Source organism: Rhineura floridana, chromosome 12 (genome assembly GCF_030035675.1).
Source record: "Rhineura floridana isolate rRhiFlo1 chromosome 12, rRhiFlo1.hap2, whole genome shotgun sequence".
Lineage (NCBI taxonomy): Eukaryota > Metazoa > Chordata > Lepidosauria > Squamata > Rhineuridae > Rhineura > Rhineura floridana.
Window position 1 is genome coordinate 15,742,339 of NC_084491.1, and position 26,046 is coordinate 15,768,384.

Here is a 26,046-nt window from a genome sequence, read left to right on the forward strand (position 1 = left end):
TTAAAGCAGTAACTAAACAGTCATGGCTTCCCCCCAAAAATCCTGGGAACTGTAATTTGCAAAGGGTGCTGAGAGTTGTTAGGAGACCCCTAGTTGCCTCACCGAGATACTTCCCAGAGTTCCCCAGGAAGAAGAATTGACTGTTAACAGAGACATTATTCCCAGAGTAGTTAACAGTCAATTCTTCTTCCCAGGCAACTGGGGGAATTGCGAGGGGAATAACTCTCAGCATCCTTTGAAATTAAAGTTCCCAGGATTCTTTGGGGGAAGCCATGCCTGCTTAAAGTGATAAAATACTGCTTTAAATGTGTAGTGCAGATGGGGCCTTAGCGTTATGTCTGAATTGGGTATAAAAGTTTGTTTTGCTCCACACTAACCACAGTCCCGTTTGGATGTATTGCTAAGTCAGGAATCATAGTTTCTAGTTCCTGCTTTAGCTAGGGGAAATTTTCAGCCCATCACCGTTGATGATTTATTGAGCGAGAAAATGAAGGCCACATCCGCACCATCCATTAATATTATTCCACTTTAAGCAGCCCTGGCTTCACCCAAAGAATCCTGGAAAGTATTGTTGGGGAAAGGGGCTGAGTTGTTAGGAGGCTCCTATTCTCCTCAGAGAGCTATGTGATGCTTCCTTCCCTGGCTCTCCCTGTCAGGTTCCTACCTGCTCGTGGTGGTGCCTAGAGACAGGCAGTAACCACGAGCAGGTAGGAACCTGACAGGGAGAGCCAAGGAAGGAAGCATCGTGAATCTGGGGGGGAGAAGAGAACGAGTGGGTTGCTTGGTGGGGTTTAGAGAGTTGTTTGCCAGGAGGGAGGTGGAGTTCGGATTAGTATTGAGTAAAACCATATGCTTATGTGCCTTAAGAAGAAATCTTGTTAATCTTGTTAGCTTTGTTATCTGTAATAAATACTTAATTTGGTTTACCAAAGGCCTGATCCTTGGCTGGGGTTTCACAGACCAGAAGGGAGGGTAAGGTAATGACCAAGGCTGAAGGCGAACTGTAACAAATGGTGGCAGCGGTGAAGAGAATAACAATACCAGTATTTAGAGTCTCTGGGAATACTAGTATTGGGATGTTACTGGTGGTTGCCTAGCAGGGGGATCTGTTGAGATCTGTGCTAGAGCGGGGAGAGAAACCATAAGAGAGAGCGGTCCGGACTGGTGGAGTCCCTGGTGGTGCCTAGAGACAGGCAGTAACCACGAGCAGGTAGGAACCTGACAGGGAGAGCCAGGGAAGGACGCATCACAAGCTACAACTCTGTGAGTGATTTAATGATCAATACCTCTTTCCCAGGGAATTCTGGGAATTGTAACTCTATGAGCGGAACAGGGGTCTCCTAACAACTTCCAGTACCCTTCACAAACTACAGTTCTCAGCATACTATGACTGTTTAAAGTGGAATAATAGTGGAATAAATGTACAGTGTGAATGCTGCCAAACTGGGTACAAAATTATAATTACCTTAATAGCTACTTCCAGATGTTCTATCAGTGAGTCAATCCCAAAAAATCTGGCTTCCTCTAAGACTCCTAGCAGAAAAGAAATGGACAAGAATGCAATCTTGCAATTACTAGAAGTAACTGTGGGGCATTCCACAAAGACTCATACAAGCTCAGTGGCCTGATCCCTTAAATCATGGTTGCAGGAGCCAGCCACAGGATTGTACACCCCCTCCTCAGTCGCACAAATCCTTCCTCCACAGAGGGAATCCTCCTTACTCGTTTATGTCACTACTGCTTGTAACCATGATGAGAATCAACCACTGCTTGCTATTAAACAGGATTTGAAGTGAGGGTCTGGCGAGAGAGAGTTTCAAAATTGCGGTCATTAACACACCCTGGTTACTGTTAACCATGGCGAGTGTTTTAAATTACTATTTTAACTATTGTCTATAGGTAGAGGAAACCTCATAAACAGTAAAAACAACCCTATACTCAGTACTTTTTTGGTAAAAAAATGAGGTTCTGGTACTCACATCTTCATAAAAGTACCATACGTGCCACCACAAATTGGCCGGCATGGGCAGCAAATGAAGAGGTACCAATATTCTATACTGGTGAGTTGTTATGTGCCTTCAAGTCGATTACGACTTATGGCGACCCTATCAATCAGCGACCTCCAATAGTATCTGTTGTGAACCACCCTGTTCAGAACTTGTAAGTTCAGGTCTGTGGCTTCCTTTATGGAATCAATCCATCTCTTGTTTGGCCTTTCTCTTTTTCTATGCCCTTCTGTTTTTTCCAGCATTATTGAATTTTCTAGTGAATCTTGTCTTCTGATTATGTGTTCAAAGTATGACAACCTCAGTTTCATAATTTTAGCTTCTCGTGATAGTTCTGGTTTAATTTGTTCTAACACCCAATTATTCATCTTTTTTGTAGTTCACGGTATGCACAAACTGCTCCTCCTACACCACGTTTCAAATAAGTTGATTTTTTTCTTACCCACTTTTTTCACTGTCCAACTTTCACATCCATACATAGAGATCGGGAATACCATGGTCTGAATGATCTTGAGTTTAGTGTTCAGTGATACATTTTTGCATTTGAGGACCCTTTCTAGTTCTCTCACAGCTGCCCTCCCCAGTCCTAGCCTTCTTCTGATTTCTTGACTATTGTCTCCATTTTGGTTAATGACTGTGCCAAGGTATTGATAATCCTTGACAAGTTCAATGTCCTCGTTGTCAACTTTAAAGTTACATAAACCTTCTGTTGTCATTACTTCAGTCTTCTTGGCGTGCAGCTGTAATCCTGCTTTTGTGCTTTAACTTTCATCAGCATTTGTTTCAGATCATTACTGTTCTCTGCTAAGAGTATGCTATCGTCTGCATATCTTAAATAATTGATATTTCTCCCTCCAATTTTGACACCTCCTTCATCTTGGTCCAATCCTGCTTTCCATATATGTTCTGCGTATAGATTAAACCTGCCTTTGAAGACGGTTCAGAAACTGCAGCTTGTGCAAAATGCAGCGGCCAGATTGGTAACAGGGACCAGACGGTCCAAACATATAAAACCGATTCTGACCCGCTTGCACTGGCTGCCTGTATGTTTCCGAGCTTGATTCAAGGTGCTGGTTTTGACCTATAAAGCCTTACACGGCTTGGAACCACAATACCTGATGGAACGCCTCTCCCGATACAAACCCACCCGTACGCTACGGTCAAGATCCAAGGCCCTCTCTGGGTGCCTACTCCAAGGGAAGCTCGGAGGATGGCAACAAGGGAGAGGGTCTTCTCAGTGGTGGCCCCCAAATCATGGAATGATCTTCCTGACAAGGTGCACCTGGCGCCAACGCTGTTATCTTTTCGGCGCCAGGTCAAGACTTTCCTCTTCTCCCAGGCATTTTAGCATGTGTTTTGTACTGTTTAAATTTTTAAATTGTGTTTTAAATTGTTTTTATAAGATCTGTTTTAAATTGTATTTGTTTTAATGTTTTTAGTTACTGTAAAGCACCCAGAGAGCTTCGGCTATGGGGCGGTATACAAGTATAATAAAATAAATAAATAAATAAACAAACAAACAGGTAGGGTGATAAAATACACCCCTGTCTCACACCCTTTCCAATTGGGAACCAATCGGTTTCTCCATATTCTGTCTTTACAGTAGCCTCTTGTGCAGAGTATAGGTTGCGCATCAGGACAATCAGATGCTGTGGCACCCCCATTTCTTTTAAAGCATTCCATAGTTTTTCATGATCTACACAATCAAAGGCTTAGCTGTAATCTATAAAGCACAGGGTGATTTCCTTCTGAAATTCCTTGGTCTGTTCCATTATCCAACATTTTTATTTATTTTATTTATTTATTAAATTTATATACCGCCCGACTAGCAATAGCTCTCTGGGCGGTGAACATAAAATAGCATAAAAATACAATGAATAACAAAATAATACTAAAATACAATCATCAATCCAATCCAATAAACATTTTAAAAAGTAAATCAGTGTAACTTAAAATGCTTCAGAGAATAGGAAGGTTTTGACCTGGCGCCGGAAGGAGAGCAGAGTCGGCGCCAGGCGTACTTCCTCGGGGAGACTGTTCCATACTTCGGGGGCCACCACTGAGAAGGCACTAGATCTTGTCATCACCCTCCGGGCCTCCCTGTGAGTTGGAACCCGGAGGAGGGCCTTCGTAGCAGAACATAGTGCACGGGCCGGTTCATATCGGAAGAGGCGTTCCGCAAGGTATCGTGGTCCCGCACCGTATAAGGCTTTATAGGTTAAGACCAACACTTTGAATCTAGCCCAGAAACATATTGGCAACCAGTGCAAGCTGGCCAGAACAGGTGTTATATGCTCGGACCGCTTGGTCCTTGTCAGCAATCTGGCCGCCGCATTTTGCACTAGTTGTAGCTTCCAAACTGTCTTCAAAGGTAGCCCTACGTAAAGCGCATTACAGTAATCCAAACGTGAGGTTACCAGAGCATGTACCACTGATGTAAGGTCCTCTTTACTCAAATAGGGACGTAGCTGGGCTACCAACCGAAGTTGGTAAAACGCATTCCTAACCACCGAGGCTACTTGAGCCTCAAATGAGAGGGAAGAGTCTAAAAAGACTCCCAGACTACGAACCCGGTCCTTTAGGGGGAGTGTAACCCCATCCAGGACAGGGTATATATCCACCATCCGATCAGAGAACCCGTCCACCAACAGCATCTCAGTCTTGTCTGGATTGAGCTTCAGTTTGTTAACTCTCATCCAGTCCATTGTCGCGGCCAGGCAACGGTTCAGCAAATCGACAGCCTCACCTGAATGCACATATGTTTGCAATATGATCTCTGGTACCTCTTCCCTTTCTAAATCCAGCTTGGACGTCTGGCATTTCTCGCTCCATATATGGTAAGAGACTTTGTTGTAGAATCTTGAGCATTACTTTACTTGCATGGGATATTAAGGCAATAATTCGATAATTACTGCAGTCCCTGGGATCCCCTTTCTTTGGAATTGGGATGTATATTGAACGCTTCCAGTCTGTGGGCTTTTCCATATTTCTTGACAAATTTTAGTCAAAATTTGGACAGATTCAGTCTCAGTAGCTTGTAGCAACTCTATTGGTATGCCATCTGTTCCTGGTGATTTGTTTTTTCCAGGTATTTTAAGAGCAGCTTTCACCTCATATTCTAACATTTCTGATTCTTCATAAGGTTCCTCCATGAATGAATCTGTCATCCTTCCATCTGTTTTATAGAGTATAAAACTTCTCCATCTTCTGCTACCAATTATATATTCAATTTGATTCCTACATTGACCATTTGGCGATGTCCATGTGTACAATTGTCTTTTTGGTTGCTCAAAAATGTGTAAGAAAGATTACTGGCTTCACAGAATTCGATAAGTCTTTCTCCTGCTTCATTTCTACCTCCTAAGCCCCATTTCCCCACAATTCCTACTTCTTCTCTGTTCCCTGCTTTTGCATACCAGTCCCCCATGATTATCAGAACAATCTTGTTTTGGTGTGTGATCAATTTCTTCCTGTACTTCTATGTAAAATCTCTCCAATTCCTCTTCTTCTGCGTTTGTTGTTGGAGCGTAGACTTGGATGATGGTTATGTTAATAGGTTTCCCATTTAATCTCATTGATATAATTCGCTCAGACCTTGTGTTGTAGCTCTTAATTGTTTTTGCTACGTCACTTCTCACTATTAAAGCAACCCCATTTCTTCTTGATTTCTCATTTCCTGCATAAAATATTTTGTACTTGCCTGATTAAAAATGTCCCATTCCCGTCCATTTCAATTCACTCACGCCAAGTATTGTAATGTGGATACATTCCATTTCTTGCTTGACAATTTCTAACTTTCCCTGGTTCAGGCTTCTCAGGTTCCATGTTCCTATTGTGTGCATTGCACAACTCTGGACTCTCCTTTGGCATCTGTGCACATCAGCCTCTGGGCTTCCTTTTGGCTTTAACCCAGCTGCGTCATTAGTCACAGAGCTACTCGTACTTGTCCTTTTTTCTTCCCCAGTAGGTTGTTGAGAGCCTTCTAACCTGGGGCTCTCCTCTTCCAGTACTATCTCATGTTGCATTTTGGATACATTGTTCATGGGGTTTTCGTGGTAAGAGGTATTCAGAGGTGGTTTACCATTGTCTTCCTCTGAGTTCACCACTGGTGAACTACTGGTGAGTAGCGTCACAAAAATCCATCACCTATACTACCTGAGACCAGCACTAATCAAAGTTATAACAGAAGTTAAGGTGGGCAGGGAATGGTGAATGAGAGACCACAAGATCCTGTGCAGGCCCTTTAACCATGATTAGGTTAGACCAAAAGTTCCCAAACTGTGGTTCATGTACCACTAGTGGTCCATGAGCTTCATCCAGGTGGTCTGTGGCATCACCACATTAAATATCCATGTGGATTTTGAATTGTATTTTTAATTATTCTTCTATTTCTTGAATTGTATTTTATTGTGTTACAGTTCATAGTCTTGCATTCCACAGAACTCGATCAGATCAGCAACACATTCCTACACTGGCTCTTCTTCCAATGAGCTCATGGTGGCACAGAATGGATACAAGTTATGCCATTTTGTCACAACAACTCCTGTGAAATTGGTGATTCTGAGAATGTGAGACTAAGGCTGCAATCCAATACATGTCTAATCAGAAGTAAATTCCATTGCATTCAATGGGAATTACTCCCAGATAAGTGTGGTATTCAATGCTAGTTCTACTCAGAGCAGACCCACTGAATTTAACAGACATTACTAACTTAGGTTCATTGATTTCAGTGGGTCTGCTCCAAGCAGGATTTAGCTGAATACAACCCTAAGCCAAAGTCACCCATAAGCTTCATGGCTGAGTAAGGATCTGAACTCAGGTCCCTCCCCAGCTAAGTACTGGAGCATTTTTAGCTCAGTGGCACAGCTACTGCTTTGCATGCAGAAAGTCCCAGGTTTAATCCTCCACATCTCCAAATCAGGCTGGGCGAGACTCCCTACCTGAATCCCTGGAGAGCCACTGCCAGTCAGTGTAGACAGCACTGAGATGGACTTATGGTCTGATTCAGTATAAGGCAGCTTCCTACATTCCATATTGCCAACACCAGTCCTGTTACTGCAGCAACACAAATTCAATGTGGTTCCACTTCATACCCACTCTCTTTGGGAGAGAAGTTAAACATTCCCATATGAATAGCTCACAGTAATAAAACTGTTGGTCGTATGCATCTTATATTGGATGTAATTGGGGATGGAGGAAAGGAGATTTAGGTTCTTGGCTGAAAGGGCCCTGCAGGATGGGTGTGCTTCCAAAACAAGCAGTGCTCTTTTCCACGGGGGATGCAATGAGCTGAATAAAATTTAGAAGTACAGGATGCAAGGCCCTCAATTACAGCTACATGGTTCTGATTCTTAAAAGGGCAGCCATTCCAGCCTAAACTGAACAGCAACATTAGGGGCAAAGTATTGGTTCCATTTGTGTCAAAGGGAGATTGGGCATGGGATTCACTGGTGCACGTTCATGATAACGTACTTAGCGTTATCGCTCCAGTTCCAATAAATTAAGGACCAAGTTACATATGATGTGCGAGTTCCACAACCACAACTCCTGTCATTTTTTTTAAGCTTACAAGTAACCATAGAGGTCTGGAATTAGTTCAAGGGAGGGGGCCTTGACCCTTCCCTCCATCATCATTTCTCACTATATATTTCCCTCTCTCTTCCCGCAAAAAGTTGCAATGAGCCTGACTAGGGAAAGACTGGTACTGGGAGTGTCTCTCTTCCACACACCCCAAACAACTTCAGGGATGGGATCTGGAGGGTGAAAATGTACAGGGGGAAAAGAGATAAGCAACCCCTCCCCCAGTGACTGAGCACTGCATTCTGATTATGGGTTGCATCTGACTAAGTTCTCCCCCCCTTTAGTTGCTACCCTGAGTTCCTTTGGAACTTAATGAACCTTAGTCATGCCCATTAACTTCAATGGGTCTACTCTGAGTAGGACTAGCATTGGATACAACCCTATGGTTTTAATATGCTCATGTATCTTTATTGTTATAGTATTATTCAGGCTGTAAATTGCTTTGGGTTCCCAGTTTGTACTGGGAAACGATATATAAATTTAGTAAACCTAAATCTAAACCCAGCCTAAACCAGTGTCACTTCCATGCCAGAGCACCCTCTTTGCTGCAATTAGTTCTATTTTATGTTAAGACTTCAGGAGATCCAGTCAGATCTTCTGAATCACATGCAATTCCTGGTCTTAAGTTTGCAGGACACAATTTTTGCCTCTCTAGGAAGATCCAAACCAACCAACAATGAACCCATATTCAGAATCCCCAACACACTTAGTTCTTTGCAGGAAACACCCATCAGTCTCTTCAGGCTTTTCTAAGAAGAAGAGTTTGGCTGCAGTGACCTTAAAGAAAACTTGTAACTTGAGCCGTTGCCCTAAGAACACATACCCAGCAAATTGATGCCATCGTTTACAATGAGCTGTCCATGACGCAAGAAGTTCAAAATTGGTTGGAAGTACTCGGGACTACGGTCAATTAAGAAGGCTCCCCGGTAATCCCGCTTGTTCCCCCAGGCATCTGTTTTCAGCAGAAAAGCGTCACACAAAAATTCAATGCATTAAAAGAAAAAAGCTTTCATAAATCAGATTTCTTCTACAATAAGCCAGTCTTACACTCGCCTCAGTAAATTATTTAATACAGAGTGGAAGAAGGAACAATTTTAAAAAATCCTCTTAAGGTTCTGAACTCAAAGCATTACACAGGAAAAGGAAGCGAGACAAAATAGGACAGAACTGTTAAGACGGCCCCTCAATTTAAAAGGGAACTGATAAGATACAGGTTAGGGTGTTGGCATTCTAGCTGGACCAGAGTTCAACTTGTGGCTTAAGGGTGGCTGCGAGGCCTCCACTTGAGTTTTCCTAGAATACAGGGGTGGGAAACTGGATCCAGCTGGTGATCCAGATCCTGAGCTCCCCCAGCCTCAGCAAGTCATTTTGAAATGTGGGTGGGGCCAACCACTAGCCAATCACCTGATGTCTCAATGATGTCAGATGACGCAAAGGGACCTTTCTTCCTTTGCATTGCCAATGTGAGTCCGAGCTAGAGATTCAAAAGAAGAGTTAGAATGTGCTCTTGACTGTATTAAAAAAGTTGGTGCTTGTTTTATACGGCACCCTTTTCTGTTGCTGTGCAGGGATTAAAAAAACACCATCCAGGATTAGGATAGAACAGGAAATCAAGCTTGAATGCAGATTCTTAGTTTTTTCCTCTCTTGCTTGCACAGGGGAGGAGTAAAATGGGGACAATCATGCAGGGTGCACAATAAGCCACAAACCATGATGTGCAAACCGTGGCCTGCGATTTATGGTGCTTGCAGACTGCCACTATTTTGTGGGTGGGATTCAAAGGCATCAAGGCAAATTCAGATTGTGTAATGAAAGTGAATTTGGTGGTCTTGCTCAACAAATCTACTTTTAAAAAAAATACTTTTGCAGTAGGAAAAGTCATGGGAAAATGTGCTAGAAATGTGGGATAACATTGCTTGATACAATGTTGTGTTACCTCTCCGCTACAATGAATGCTCAATAGACAGCCAAGGTCATATTATCTCCTGAAACTTTGTGCAAACAAATCAGGATGAATTCTCAATAACCAGGCTGTTTGGAGACTAGGAAGTGTTCATTTTTCTTCTTTCACACATGGAAACATGCAAGCCCAACCCTTGATACAGTTGGTTTACAATTATCTAAACCAGATGTGGCGAATCTTTGGCCCTCCAGATGTTGCTCAACTATAACTCACATCATCCCTGACCGTTGGCCATGCTTGCCAGGGCTGATGTGAGTTATAGCTCAGCAACGGTTGGAGGAGCAAAGGTTGTCCACCCCCAACCTAAACCATGCCAAAGGGTATGAATCTTTACATCATAAAAGTGACATCCCATCAAATATAGGTTTGCTAAATCCTGTATTAGACAGGGCTTTTATGCATTTTTATAACTGGGTTAGAAAAAAAAGAGAGTTGTGGCAGGTACAGAACACAGAAGACGAAAAGATGGTCACTCTTCCGGCTAAGCATCACTGAAAGTGTGACAGCTCTGCTCTATGTTAAATCTGGCAATCCTGTCCTGAAACCCCCTAAATATCAGCTCTCATTACCGAAATTTTAATAAAAATGTTTCCAAAGCTACTGATATGTCACTGTGTGCTAAAGACAAAAGCCGGGAACTGAATCTGCCTCAGAGGGTTGTTGTGATGAAAATATGGGTGGAGGAGGATAAAAAGGACGATGTACTCCAGTATGAAATCATTGACGATGGGCAGTAAAATATATGTATTTTATTTATTTCTGGTATTTATAGAGTGCCTTTCACCACAGAAGTTCTCAAAGCAATTCACAAATCAGTAAAACAATTCAGTTAAATAATATGGTGCAAAAGCATAAATTCCATCAATAGGTATACAACACCTTACTTAAAATGCCTGCTGGATTATATAAACAATGTTTGCTTCTATGAGACCTTAAAACTGCCAAAGCAAAGTTGCTCGGGAACAATGACGACTAGGCACAGATTCTTAGAACATTCCATCAGAATTTTTGCAAAAGTAACCAACTTGTCATATAATGGTGGTAGGTGGGCACAAAGCTACGTGATGTACCTCTTGGCACAGTCTACTTATCCGGCTTGATAGAAGCTCCCATAATAAAGCATAAAAATAGGGACTAACTTTGTACAATTTTCAATCCATACTGACCTTTATCTTTAAACATCCGAGCCAGCATGCTATCAGGTTCTTTACTAACTAAAGTGCTCCTAGGAAAGAAATGTAGAAGGATTGACGAGTAAGTTGAAGGCCTTGATTTTCAGAATGGTGTTTAGAAGGAAAAAATGGATCTGTCATTTTGTTTGCAGAGCAGCTTGTCTTCCTATGCTTTTATTCAGTACTTTTATTGTCAGCCTTATGGGAAGGGCCACGGCTCAGTGGCAGAGCATCTGCTTTCCATGTTCAATCATTGGCATCTCCAGGTAGGGCTGAAAAAGTCCCTGCCCGAAACCCTGAAAAGCCACTGTCAATCTGTATAGACAATGCTGAGCAAGATGGACCAGTGACCTGACTCATAAGGCAGAATTCTATGTTTTCTATGCTGCTCCTTTTGCTCCAACAGAAAAATAATTATTTGGAAAGCCAACTAAGACTTTTTATTTAATATAAAAATACATTTGGCTAGAGAGGGTCAGACCCAAGAGATAGTACTTAAAATAACTGAACTTGTGTTTTAGTGGGATGGCAAGATGTTCTGCAGTGCTGATAGCGATTCTGTCCATTGTCTCACTGAGTTGGCTGAAATGTGTTTTTTTTTTAAAAAATAAATAGTATTGTTACACCCAAGTGTAAACGTTAAAACAAGGCAGTAAGATCTTACCGGGTAGTTGTGAAGTACCATCCTCCAACATTGAGCGTTATCCAGTCTGAGTGAGATCCTGTTAATGATTCGGGAGGGTTTACATCGGTCTCTGGATCTGCAAATATGGAATGTACATAAACATTTTTAGTGCCACTATCAACTTCTAACCATCCATCTCCCAAGGCAAAAAGCAACTGAGCAAAATTCTGGATGCTTACCAATAAACGGTTCCCCTTCACATACAAAAAGAACATCATCATCCCTGTGGTGGGTAGAGAAAGACAAATAGCCAAATGTTTCCATGTACAAATACAGGGTATATAACTCTGTTTTGGGTAATAGTAACCAACAGCATAACTTCAGCTTCCAATGTCACATAATGGACACTAAAATCAATGGAACCACTCTGAGGTAAATGGCTGGGTGCCAGAGAGGCAGCAAATAATTTAGAAAAAATAGTAATCACATGGTAAAGCCCTCCTAGGACTGTGTTACTACAGAAAGAAAGGCAGAGTATTGCATGTCTGAATGCTTTCACATCAAGAACTCACTATGGACTTGAGCTAGCACATCAGGGAGAAGGCTCTACTTGAACCTTTTCAAGAGCAGGGGGCAGCATTCAAACATGCTAATTCCTATCTGCATTCTGGTATAGTCCTAGGAGGCTCTGTACTATGTGGTTCTTCTGCATGGGTAGATCCTCTCTTAGAAACCCAGCACCCCATTCTGATCTCACATTTTCCCAGTTGTCATCCTCAATTGCATTAAGCTCTTCCTCCTCTTTTGCATATATGTAAAGCAAGCCACATGTGTTTGTATGATGGGCCGCCAGGGCTTGCCAGTCCTTTGCTGGCCCTGATCCACACCACCAGGCATTCACTCTTGAGGAAGCCACACATGGGCATTGCCTGGGGACTCCACCTGTGGGAGAAGAAGGTCAAGACAATCCTCATTAGTTGCCTGATGGCAGGGAAGGGTGGGGGAGCAGAGAGGATTTAAGAAGCCTCAGGGAGAAGGAACAAGCCAAGTGGAGACACATGGAACAGGCTAGGCAAGCTGAAGGAATGTGGTCCTTGCTTTCCTAGTGAAGGCTGAACATGGTCAGAGAGGTAATATCAATAGCCTCTGCTTACAAGCCCCCTTGCTACCTGGGGAGGTATAGGAGCCCTGGATTTAAGCCTGCCAAGGACACTGAGGCAGAATATCCCTGTCCTCTTGAGGAATGTGGGCCCAAGACAAAAGCAGATAATGTGAGACAACATTTCTGGAATGAAGCCTGGTATACAGTTGACCAGATGTGAGTTAGCAGCTTTTTGACCCCTTTTCCAGGTGTGGCCCACAGAAGACATGGAACATGCCTCCTTTGATTGCCCCCCCCCGCCCCCAACCAGGGTACAGCACACTTTGAAATAACCGTCTCTTACAAACAAGACATGATTTCTGGACTGAAATACAAACTTGTTTGGGTACACCCAGCCATGCAATAGCCAGTTTTGCAGTACAAGCCAGGACTACTCTGTGTACAGAATTATTTTTATAGTCTATATATTTGCAAGAAAAAAAACTAAATGCCAAATACGTATGCTTTCCAACTGTCTTCAGAAATGGAAGGGAACAAACACAAACTTGAAATAGCTCAGTTCATAATGTGATTTTTCAAAAAAAATAAATCTTGACGAATTATTTATTTTCATCATCCAATACTTATACCTCAATTTCATCCAAAAGCCAGAAAATACAACAGCATTCAAAATTGGGAATGCTGGAAAAGTTCAATGTCGATGTACATTTTTGTAGCCAAATGTGAGTGTGGAGGATTTGCCTGAAGTATGTTTCCCAACAAATTCATTACAGCTTCTAAAGCAGGGCTGTGGAGTTGGTATGTCAAACCTTCGATTCTGACTCCTCTATTTTTCTACTGTCCGACTCCAACTCCTTCATAAATGGCAAATGTATATTAATGTATTATTAATAAATTAATATTAATATTAAAATATTAATTTTATTTTGAAGTCAGAGTCAGTACATTTCTACTGACTCCGACTCCACCCAAAATTGGTTCCAACCCCGACTCCACGACTCCGCAGCCCTGTTCTAAAGGCATCCAATAAAACTGATAGACAGCAGGAACAATTGGTAAGCATGCAAAAAAGTAGAATTAGCTGAACGCTTCTCCCACCTCATGGGATGGGAAAATATTTGCTATCAATTCAGAAGTCACATAAAACACATGGTTAGTTATGTGCAAAGGGCAAAGGTGCTGTCTTCTTCCACTTCCTCATTTGTAGCAATCAGTTTACCATCATCTCTGATGGGCAAACTAACCACTACCACTACCTCTGGCTCACCTCCTAACTAGAATCAGGAGCCATGGTTTGAAATGGATTGCTATTTCTGGCCTACAGGCAAACCATGCCTACAGGTAACCATGTTGCTCTTTTCAGACACTACAGCAGACCCCGATTTCCAAAAACCAGAAGAGGGAAGAGAAGGGAGCCCATAGCATACTCCCAAAAACCAAAGTGTAGTTCAGCCAGAGCCTCTGAACTGGACCTCTAATGCACAAGTGGCCACCCCACTTTTGGAAAGCAAGAGTGTCATGGTATACTCTAGTACATTATGTTCAACGCTTCCTAAACAGCTTCATAGCCTCTTCTTCATTCCAAGTAGCTGTCATTCCCTCTTCATTTGAGCTTTGATTTAAGTGAACATTGAATTCAGGCCACACTTACCTAATCAAAGCAATGTCGTCAATGAGCCCACCTCTCCCATTGTACACACTGGTTGCTTTTATTCCAAGCTTACTACTAGCGACCGAGAGCAAATCAGACAGCGTCCCATAAACAGCCACAACCTATAAAGAGAAAGTTAGTCTTTTAGCCCGTTGGTGGGGAACCTCAGGCCCAGAGGCAAGAATTAAATAATAGCCTAGTGTACTGTAGCATATTTTGACAACATAAATGTACAAGTCACCAGTTGTCTCAAGGTATTATTCTGAAGGCCCAGGAGGCCACCACCTTGCTGAATCTAAGCAGGTCTGGGTCTGTTCAGGATCTGGATGAGTGACTTATCAGGGAACCACTTTGGGTTCCATGACAGAAAAAAAGGTAGGATATAAATTTAAGGTTTGGGGGTTTTCTAAGAAAAAATTGACATCACACAGCCAGTATAAAACAGTGCTAGAAGATTCCCTAAAGCAGGACTCCTCTACAATTGCTGGAATAACTTACTGGCTTAAGTGAGATATCCCAATAAGTAGTTCAAAGAATAAGAACAAAAGGGGGAAAAAATGAGGTAAACCATAGTTTCAATGGAAGATCAAAATGGGTTGATGGACCACCAGACCGTCAAGGAGTGCTGTACTGCATCAACCATGTTGTTGGCAGAAACTCATCTCATTCTTTGTACAGTACTGTTAACGGGCACATGGAACCAGGCCTGGAAACCTTAGTAGGTCACCTGCAATCACAGAATCTTCCTGCTTTTTGGGAGGAATGAGGAATTTTAGCATTTCCTCTATACTGGCTGTATGATGCATTTATCACTTATGTTTTGTCTGTTTATGTCTTCAGTGTATGTTAGAGAATATTTGAGTTCACTGGAGGAGGAGGAGGAGGGGAAAGTGGGTGGATGTCCCTCACTTTTACTTTATGGACCTAAATTTCATATCCAACCTGATTAGCAGACACAGATGGAAAATTGCCAGGAACCTTGCCAGCGTTCAAGTTTGGGCACATTCAAACGCAGTTGTCATGCATTTCCTGTTTTCAATCAATTAAAGTGGCAATTCATGCTATAGACAAAGATTCATAAGTCAAACAGGATTGTTAAAAGCAAGCAGCTTCACAAAATACAGGTTACAGGCAGCCCTACAGGTACATAGGATTCCGATACATTAAAAAAAATGAAAACATTTCTATTTGGCCTACTTCTCTCTCCCCCCATCCCAAATACACACAATATTTATTATTTATAGTTTCCATACCTGTTCCTAATCAGAGCCCTGCCAGCTGTTGTTAGGTATGAGCAGAAACAGCAACCAGAAAGAGCATCTGCTAAATTTAACCTTAATTCTGCCATTTTATAGTCAGTCCCCTTGTGGATACACAACAGCCAGCAAGTAAATGAAAACCAACAAACTGTGGGTTTGGGGGAATTTTCTGAATTGGATTCCCCCCCCCTGAATTCCCCCATCCCACCCCATGCCCTAAAATGGACTAGGATCTGGTTTTGCATGGTTGCTTTCTCCTGCTAAACACAAACAAAAAGTATACTGTTTTAGTTTTTATGTGCTGTATAAATGTCTCAGAAGTCCCCCCACCCTCCGCTCAATAGTATCTGAACTGAAATGTTGGCTTAAGACAAAAAAAAAAAATCTTTGCAGTGCACTTAGTATTATTTTATTAGCGATTCTACGTTTCCAAGAAATAATGGGCTGTATCCAACATGGAGCTAAAAGATTCTATAGTTCTATAAGTGTTGCATTCAAAGAAATGCAAAGCTTTACTTTGTAACTATTGTAATACCTGTAAATATTTCAAGAGATGTCAGTTTAATAGTGTACACTTCCCTGTATTCCAAATCTAAGGAAAAATAATGAAGGCACTGCCAACTGTTAGCATACTGGGAATCCCTCTTCCCACAGAACTATTATTATTTATTAAATTTATATCCTGCTCTCCCTCCCAGTAGGAGCCCACAGCAGAATAACCACTCTGAGGGGAATAGGGGTCTCCTAACAACTCTCAACACCCTTTACAAGCTACAATTCCTAGGATTCTTTGCAAAACAACATGACTTTTTAAAGTGGTATAATACAGCTTTAAACGTCTAATGCAGAGGGGGGCACTGGAAATGGAAATGGACTGCCTTCAAGTTGATCCTGACTTATGGCGACCCTACGAATAGGGTTTTCATGGTAAGCGATGTTAGGTGGTTTACCATTGCCTTCCTCTGAGGCTGAGAGGCAGTGACTGGCCCAAGATCACCCAGTGAGCTTCATGGCTGTGTGAGGATTTGAACCCTGGTCTCCCAGGTCATAGCCCAACACTCTAACCACTACACCACACTGGCTCTCACATGTGGCATTGGGAACAGTCAGTTAAAAATTAAATAAATTACAGCTTTGAAACTGACTGTCTTGGTTCACACCACACAGTAGGTCAAACTATGGCTTAGCAAGACCACACAAGCATGCAGGCACAAGGTCCTTTCGACACCATGCCATGCTGAACTTAGCCAAGATTTGGATTAGCATGTTGTCTGAACTGATGGTTAAACTCTCTCCTTATCAACCACAAGCCATAGCCAAGGTTTGTTCTTCTCTCTGGGGGCCAACAGTTTCGCAAAGTCTCAATCAGCTAGGGGTGGGGAACCTTTATCACCCTGGGGGCCGCATTCCTTTGTAATCAACCTTCTGAGGATCACAGGCCAGTGATGGGCAGGGTTGGAGGCAGAAGTGCATGGACTCACAAAGCTCACTCTCCATCTAGGCAAGCAAGAGGAGTTATCAGACTTCAAAGAGATGTTCCAGCTGGGCAAAACCACTCAAAGAGGTTGCAAAGAAGGGCGAGGGAAGGGTGTGGCCTGGGGAGAAAGGGTGTGGCTAGTGAGGAGCTGCGGCTGTGCAGAGCCCAGAGCACCAGACAGAGAGCTCTGGAGAACCACATTTGGCCTCAAGGCCAGAGTTTCACACCACTGCATTAAGCCATAGTTTGGCCTACTGCGTCACTGACCAGGTCACCGACACTATTTTTTAAATTGGATCTTTCCCCCCTTATCCCTATTTGCTACATATTTATCCTAACCATGTTGTACATAAGTTCTCTTCCATTCACCCCACATTTTATCCTTACAACAATCCTATGACATAGATTAGAAGAGAATTTGGACTGAAGCTGTGGAAAACCAGTGCCAGTCAATGTGGGGGACCTGTAGCATTCCCGATATTGTTGGGACTGCAACCCCCATCACTTGACCCTGCTGGCTGAGGCTGATTTATTATACAAGAGTAGCTGTATACTATAGTCAGCATGGAATTTTTCATTCTGCAACTCATTTCAAAATAAAACCTTACAAAACTTACAGTCCTGAACTCAGAAACACTTAACAACCCTCTCAATTTTCATGGTGATACACAAAACAGTCAGAGAGAATAGAGAGTTCAAAGTGTAAAAAGAGAGAGAGAAAAACCAGATCCCTTTTGGACTTTTTTCTGACAGTTCTCACAATCTGTTGAAATTAAAAATCAGCCATGTTCACAGAGTACCGTAATCCTATTACTGACCTCGCCCCATACTCTGACCATCTTCTGTGGTTTAAAATTTTAAAAAATGCCTGGTTGATTTTTAATTAATTTAAGAAATTTCGCATTGAACTCAATGAAAATGTTGGACATGCTCAGTAAGAACCAACTGTCAGTGTTCCAAAAGCGAGACTCACAGTTGCTGGGCTTGCCTAATCAGGAAGCCACACCCACACCAGACCTTTATGTCACAGTCATGGCTTCCCCCAAAGAATCCTGGGAAGTGTAGTTTGTGAATGGTGTTGAGAGGCAACTCCTATTCCCCTGACAGAGCTCCAGTGGTCAGAGTGGTTTAACAGTCAGCTGCTCTGACTGAACCTCTGTGAGAGGAACAGGGCATCTCCTAGCAACTCTCAGTACCCTTCACTAACTACACTTCCCAGGATTCTTTGGGGGAAGCCATGACTGTCTAAAGTGGAATAAAGGTCTGGTGTGGATGTGGCCAGGGACAGCTTTGGTTTAAATTTGGGTGGGAGGCTACTTGTGCCTGCTGTAGAATAAAAAGGCGGGGGAAACAATGAACAGCAATGATACTGTTCACAATGTTTTCCTTTTGGAAAGAAAAAGGGCTTCCCCTCTGACCAGTGCCCACCCATCTAATTTCCTCCCCTCCCGCTCCTCCTTCCCCATGGTCAGTTTTACTATCTTAAGCATGACTGCATGGGAAATCGCCTTGTGCTTTATAATTACAGCAAAGCCTTTGATTGTGTAGATCATGAAAAACTATGGAATGCTTCAAAAGCAATGGAGGTGCCACAGCATCTCATTGTCCTGATGTGCAACCTATACTCTGGACAAGAGGCTACTGTAAGGACAGAATATGGAGAAACCAACTGGTTCCCAATCGGAAAGGGTGTTAAGACAGGGGTGTATTTTATCACCCTATTTGTTTAATCTATACACAGAAGGTATCATACGGAAAGCAGGATTGGACCAAGATGAAGGACGTGTGAAAATTGGAAGGAGAAATATCAATAATTTAAGATATGCAGATGGTACCATACTACTAGCGGAAATCAGTAATGATTTGAAAGTTAAAGAGGAAAGCACAAAAGCAGGATTACAGCTGAATGCCAAGACGACTAAAGTAATGACAGCAGAAGATTTATGTAACTTTAAAGTTGACAATGAGGACATTGAACTTGTCAAGGATTATCAATACCTTGGCACAGTCATTAAGCAAAATGGAGACAATAGTCAAGAAATCAGAAGAAGGCTAGGTCTGCTGAGGGCAGCTATGAGAGAACTAGGAAAGGTCCTCAAATGCAAAGATGTATCACTGAACACTAAAGTCAGGATCATTCAGACCATGGTGTTCCCGATCTCTATATATGGATGTGAAAGTTGGACAGTGAAAAAAGCGGTTAAGAGAAAAATCACTTGAAATATGGTGTTGGAGGAGAGCTTTGCACATATCGTGGACTGCAAAAAAGACAAATAATTGCGTGTCAGAACAAATTAAACCAGAACTATCACTAGAAGCTAAAATGATGAAACTGAGGTTATCTTACTTTGGACACATAATGAGAAGACATGATTCACTAGAAAAGACAATAATGTTGGGAAAAACAGAAGGGAGTAGAAAAAGTGGAAGGCCAAAGAAGAGATGGATTGATTTCATAAAGGAAGCCACAGACCTGAACTTACAAGATCTGAATAGGGTGGTTCAGGACAGAGGCTACTGGAGGTTGCTGATTCATGTTGTTGTATGCTTTCAAGTCAATTACAACGTATGGCGACCCTATGAATCTTTTTGGGATATATTCAAAGGGTTTTCATGTAAGAGGTATTCAGAGCTGGTTTACCATTGCCTTTCCTCTAAGCCTATGGCACCCGTTATTCCCAGGCAGTCTCCCATCCAAGTACTAACCAGGCCTGACCCTGCTTAGCTTCTGGGATCAGACCAGATTGGGCATTTGCTGATTCATAGGGTCGCCATAAGTCATAATTGACTTGAAGGGACATAACAACAACAGAGTCAACTTAAGTAGTAACATATTGTAATCTGTCTGATTTTGCATCAAACTGCTGTTTCAGATCCAACTATTAATGCGCCCAAAATAGAAATAAAGCATAACCTCCAGTTTGAAACAGAAAGGCTGTCTTCACCTCATATGACATTGACCAATAAAAAGACTTTTAAATTAATAAAAATAAATTTGACGCAGATTTCTAGGATGAACAATGAGAGAATATGATTTTCTAGGTTAGATTCTAATAATAATAATAATAATAATAATAATAATTTTAATTTATAAGTCGCCTATCTGGCCAATGGCCACTCTAGGCGACGTACAACTCAATTAAAATACATCATAATAAATACAGTACAACAATAAAACAGTGCCAGTTCAGAGTAGCAGACAATTAGTCAAAAAGATTAACCCTCCCCGGAAGTCCCGAAGGCCTGTCTATGTAGAAACAGTAGTAACACAGGAAAAAAGCAAAGTAAGAAGAATACCAACAAACGTACAAAAATATAATTCTCCATCATTCATCATAAGGTCAGAGGCACATGTTACCAAATTCTTCCAAGCTACACAAGAAGTGGATTAGACTGTGAAAGACCAACCCAAATTGTCTTTGCATTTTTACAAATTTGTAGGGCAGTACAATATCTCAGAGAGGAGGTCAGGTCTCCTGCTCCCTTGGTGCATTCAATGTAGCTGCCCAATTTCCCTGCTTTTTTAAGTTTGATAGAAATATCTGTTGGCTATAAAAAGTATTCTGAAGTAAAAGGCCATACCGAGGATATACAACAACAAGAACTTTACTGTCATTGAGAATATACGAACCGATACGAACCTACCCGTACGCTACGCTCAACATCGAAGACCCTCCTCTGGGTGCCTACTCAAAGGGAAGCTCGGAGGGTGGCAACAAGAAAAAGGGCCTTCTCAGTGGTGGCCCCCGAATTGTGGAATAGTCTTCCTGATGAGGTACGCCTGGCGCCAACATTACTATCTTTTTGGCGCCAGGTCAAAACCTTCCTCTTCTCCCAGGCATTTTAATAAGTGTTTTAATATGTGTTTAATATGTGTTATAAACGTTTTAAATTTAAAAAAATTTAAGGAAGCCCATTTTTAATGCTGTTTGAATTGTTTTAAATATGTGTTTTATTGTATTTTGATACTGTCTGTTGTGAACCGCTCAGGGAGCTTCGGCTATGGGGTGGTATATAAATTTAATAAATAAATAAATAAATAAATAAATATGAAGCATGGTCGCTTGTAGGCCAAACTGCAACTCAGAAGTGAAACAAAATTTCCACAAGCCCTGGGCAGACTCAGCAGTTCCTTGTATGCCAAGCCTGGAGGGTAATACACAACAGGTACCTTCTTAACCACAAGGCTTTTTGCCTATTAGTGAATTTTATTTTATTTAATAACGTTTATATGCCCCTTGATTGTGAAACCTCTAAGTGGTTTACAAAAACATTAAAATTACCAATAAAACAATTAAAAGCTAATAATTAGAATGTTTTAAAAAAACAATTAAAACAGCAAAAGACTACAGAAAAAATTAAAACACATCAACAAAGGGATAGGCTTGCCTAAACAAAAATGTTTTAAGCAGGCACCGAAAAGAAAGCAGCGAAAGTGACTGCCTGATGCCAACAGGAGTAGAAATCCAAGTTCCAACACCTGAAGGGCTGCGGGTTCCCCAACCCCAGCACAGACAATACTGATCTAAATGGACCTGAGAACTGACTCAAGGTAAATAAGGTGACCTCTTGCATTCCTAATTCATTATCAGGAATCTGTCTGGATCCTCTAATAAGGCCTCCCCAACCTTGGAAGAAGAAGCAGTTCCCATGAAATATATGTGTGCTTTCATTTCCTTTTTAATCTCTCAGCAGAAGGCTATATGGATCAAAAACTTTCCAATAACATTCGAAACAACTTTCCCACTTTTGAAGTTTGATTTTGTTGGATTTACCAGTTTCAGAGACAGCTGTTTCAAAGAACACTTTTCCTCTCGGTATGACTCATCTGGACCATTTCTAAGCTTGCTCTGCATTGCCAAAAGCAACAAATAAAATAAAGTTTTTGGAATGCCACCTATGCAAAATACAGATCAGGGGGACACACCTATGTTTTGCTAAATTCCACAGCCACCCACAGCTTTTAATGGTATGTCTACAGAACCGATTTACTTGTATGGTTATCCAGGATTTTTTTTTTAAACAGGCCTCAAAAACAAACCAATCCCTGAGTGCCAGCCCATTAGGTCTGCAAAGCCACTTTCCTCCCATCTTCCTTGTGTCTTGTTTCTTTTGTATAGGAAATGCGTACCTAAGTTTGCCCAGTTTGCATTGTGTGTCTGTCATTTGTAACTCTGCTCTAAAGTTATGAAAGCTGCAAAAATAAATATTAAAAAAAAGAAAACTGGGAAGTTCAGCCTATTTGAAAATATCCACTCCTTGAAGGGTGACACATGTTACTGCACTAAAGAGTTTTAATTACTGAAAGGATGTCATGCTGGAGAACAAAATAGAATTATTTTCTGATGGGAATGGGCAATCAGCAACTCAGTGTCTCTTTTTTGGCTCAAAATGTATCGCCATACTTGTGGGCAGCATAGGAATCCCCAACCTCCATCAAGAACAATTGCTGAGCCCTGAGCTGTTGTGACTTGTTCCTCTAACTTCTGGCACACTTACCTATGCCTCATTTTTCTGTTTTACTAAACCAATCAGGAAGCCTAAAGCAGCTTTTGCCAGCCTGGTACCCTCCAGATGTTTAGAACCACTCCAATCAGCTCCAGCAGGGAAGCTGATGTTCAGAACACCTGGAGGGCACCATGTTGGCAAAGACTGACTTAGGCCACACCGGCACCTTACATAATTTAAAGCAGTATGATGCCACTTTTAACAGTAATGGCTTCCCCCAAATAATTCTGGGAAGTGTAGTTTATGAAGGGTGTTGAGAACTGTTCAGAGAGCCCAATTTCCCATACAGGGCTACAATTCCCAGAATTCCCTGGAAAGAGGGATTGATCGTTAAACTACTCTGGGAATCATCACTCAGTGAAGGGAATAAGAATCTTCTAACAACTTCAGCACCCTTAATAAACTACAGTTTCAAGCTCCTTTAGGGGAAGCCATGACTGAAAGCTTTCTTCAGGTATGTCCATAGTAAAAGACAGAGAAAGGAGACGGTGGCACAGCTACTCAGTGTGGATGGCAAAATGATAACAGATGACAAAGAAAAGGCGGAAGTGCTCAATTTCTACTTTGGCTCAGTCTTCTCCCAAAAAAGGATCTGTGACCCTCCCGGGAAACATGAAGTAGAGGGGACAGGATTGGAACTTGCGATTGATAGACAAATGGTCAAGAAATACCTAATCACTTTGAACAAGTTCAAATCAGCAGGGCCCGATAAACTGCATCCTAGAGTATTGAAGGAACTGGCTGAAGAACTCTCAGAACCGCTGTCTATTATCTTTATGAAATCATGGAGGACTGGTGAAGTGCTGGATGACTGGAAGAGAGCTCTGTGATGTTCCTATATTAATGTATATATGGTAAGTGTTGGTTGTTTAGAAGATACATGGTAAGTGGAGTGAAAGAGGAGGGGGAGTGAATGGGCAGTAGAATGCTAGATGATTGGCTGAGTGTTTAAAATGGCTGAACGTATAAAAGGAAGAGTGAGAGTGGGGTGGAAGAGGTGAACTGAGTGGGTTGCTTGGTGGGGTTTAGAGAGTTGTTTGCCAGGAGAGAGTGGAGAAGGAGGGGGGTGGAGTTTGGATTAGTATTGAGTAAAACCACATGCTTATGTGCCTTAAGAAGAAATCTTGTTAATCTTGTTAGCTTTGTTATCTTTAATAAATACTTAATTTGGTTTACCAAAGGCCTGATCCTTGGCTGGGGTTTCACAGACCAGAAGGGAGAGTAAGGTAATGACCAAGGCTGAAGGGAAACTGTAACAAATGGTGGCAGCGGTGAAGAGAATAACAATACCAGTATTCACAGTCTCTGGGAATACTAGTATTAGGACGTGACTAGTGGTTGCCTAGCAGGGGGATCTGTTGAGATCTGTGCTAGAGCGGGGAGAGAAACAATAAAAAAAGAACAGTCTGGACTGGTGGAGTCCCTGGTGGTGCCTAGTGACAGGCAGTAGCCACGCGCAGGTAGGAACCTGACAGGGAGAGCCAGGGAAGGGCGTCACAAGCTCATGTTGTCCCTATCTTCAAAAAGGGCAAAAAGAACTGGGAAACCTACAGGCCAGTCAGCCTAACATCAACCCCTAGAAAAACTCTGGAGCAGATTATAAAGCAGTCAATCTGTAGGCACCTTGAAAGCAATGCAATGATTACTAGGAGCCAACATGGATTTATGAAGAACAAATCCTGCCAAACTAATCTTATCTCGTTTTTTGATCGGGTAACCTCCCTTGTACACTGTGGGAATGCTGTGGACATAATATATCTTGACTTCAGCAAAGCTTTTGACAAAGTGCCCCATGATATTCTGATTAGCAAGCTTGTTAAGTGTGAGCTGGATGGAACAACTCTTAGGTGGATCCACAGTTGGCTCAAGAATGGTATTTAAAGAGTGCTTATCAATGGTTCCTTCTCAAACTGGGTGGAAGTAACAAGTGGGGTACCACAGGGCTCGGACCTGTGGCCAGTGCTCTTCAACATTTTTATTAACAACTTGGATGAAGAGGTACAGAGCGTGCTTATCAAATCTGCAGATGATACAAAATTGGGGGGCACAGCTAATACTGTGGAAGACAGAAAGAAAATTCAAAGGGACTTTGATGGGCTGGAGCATTCGGCTGGAAACAACGGAATGAAATTCAACAGGGATAAATGCAAAGTTCTACACTTAGGAAAAAGAAACCAAATGCACAGTTATAAGATGGGGGATACTTGGCTCAGCAATACAACATGCGAGAAGGATCTTGGAATTGTCGTTGATTGCAAGTTGAATATGAGCCAACAGTGTGATGTGGCTGCAAAAAAGACAAATGCTGTATTAGGCTGCATTAACAGAAGTACAGTTCCCAAATCTCATGAAGTATTCGTTCCCCTCTATACAGCACTGGTTGGGCCTCATCTTGAGTACTGCGTCCAGTTCTGGTCTCTGCATTTCAAGAAGGATGCAGACAAACTGGAACAGGTTCAGAGGAGGGCAACAAGGATGATCAGGGGACTGGAAATAAAGCCCTATGAGGAGAGACTGAGAGAACTGGGCATGTTTAGCCTGGAGAAGAGAAGACTGAGGGGAGATATATCAGACCACTGTTCCATTTAGCTCAGTACTGTCCACACCAACCAGCAGCTGCTTTCTAGGATTTCAATGGGCTTCTCTCTCAGCCCTACCTGGAGATGCCAGGGATTGAACCTGGGTCCTTCTGTACACAAACCACATGCTCCACTGCTGACCTATGGCACTTCCCCTTATTTATTTATCTATATCCTGCCCTTCCTCCCAGTAGGAGCCCAGGGTGGCAAACAGAAGCACTAAAAACACATAAAAACATCATAAAAACAGACCCCAAAATACACCAAAACAACTTCAAAAACAATTAAAAAAAAGCTTTTAAAACATCTTTAAAAAAGGGTTAAAACATATTGTTTTAAAAAAATTAAAAAGCAATTCCCTTCTTACTCCTTACTAACAGTATTATTCCACACAGTCAGTTTCTTGAATACATTGTGTGAAAAGGAGGAAGAAAAAATATATATAAAAAGATCAAGCAATCATCTTACAATAATCTACACAAGTCTCTAATCATGGTACAGCAAGGAGCTGGCACAGACCTTTGTAGGACCCAGCCTAGAAAAGACAAAGGTGGCTTAAAAGGGAACCACAAACATGCTGCCTTTGTTAATTTACATCTTCCCACTTTTTCCAGGAAAAAAGGGTGCCAGAGTTTACATTATCAACCACGTGAACGTGGCTTTGTACTTGCAGTGAAGTGAGTAAGCATCAAGGGTTCACAGCGTCACACCCAGCTGTGCCTCCCACGATCAGAAGTGGCAGAACATCCCATGGACGCATGCACGCTTCCAAACTTTATTAAAAAGGAGCCTGTGTGATAGAGGCCGGGCTCCTTTCAAACAACAATAATGATAATTTAAAAAAAAGTAGAGTACGTGTGTAAAAAAAATACCTGCACTAAGGAAGGGCTAGCCTTACCCATTCCCTCTAATTAATAGCCAACCAAGGCAGGGAGTGCCAACAGGGATGGAGGACTACTGAGAAAGATGTGGATGTGCTGGGGAGGTGTGTGGACGTACAAAAAAAAATTATTTGGCAACCCCCCCATCCAACCCAATAACGACTGAGCATGGTCATTACCTACAGAATATTGAGGGTCATTTGAAAAACAACAACACTTTTTCAGAGGTGGCATCAGAGCTCC

General features: G+C 42.0%; 1 protein-coding gene across 1 annotated transcript in view; it reads right to left on the reverse strand.

Annotated features, from left to right (window-relative positions):
• Positions 1-26,046, reverse strand: part of KCTD9 (potassium channel tetramerization domain containing 9) — a 39,684-nt gene that overhangs the window by 11,378 nt on the left and 2,260 nt on the right. The window contains exons 2-7 of the mRNA XM_061592773.1: positions 14,100-14,221; positions 11,586-11,629; positions 11,386-11,482; positions 10,716-10,774; positions 8,410-8,538; positions 1,466-1,533 (exon numbers count right to left, since the gene is read on the reverse strand). Coding sequence (XP_061448757.1) covers positions 1,466-1,533; positions 8,410-8,538; positions 10,716-10,774; positions 11,386-11,482; positions 11,586-11,629; positions 14,100-14,221 — 519 coding nt within the window. The remainder of the gene's footprint in view (positions 1-1,465; positions 1,534-8,409; positions 8,539-10,715; positions 10,775-11,385; positions 11,483-11,585; positions 11,630-14,099; positions 14,222-26,046) is intronic.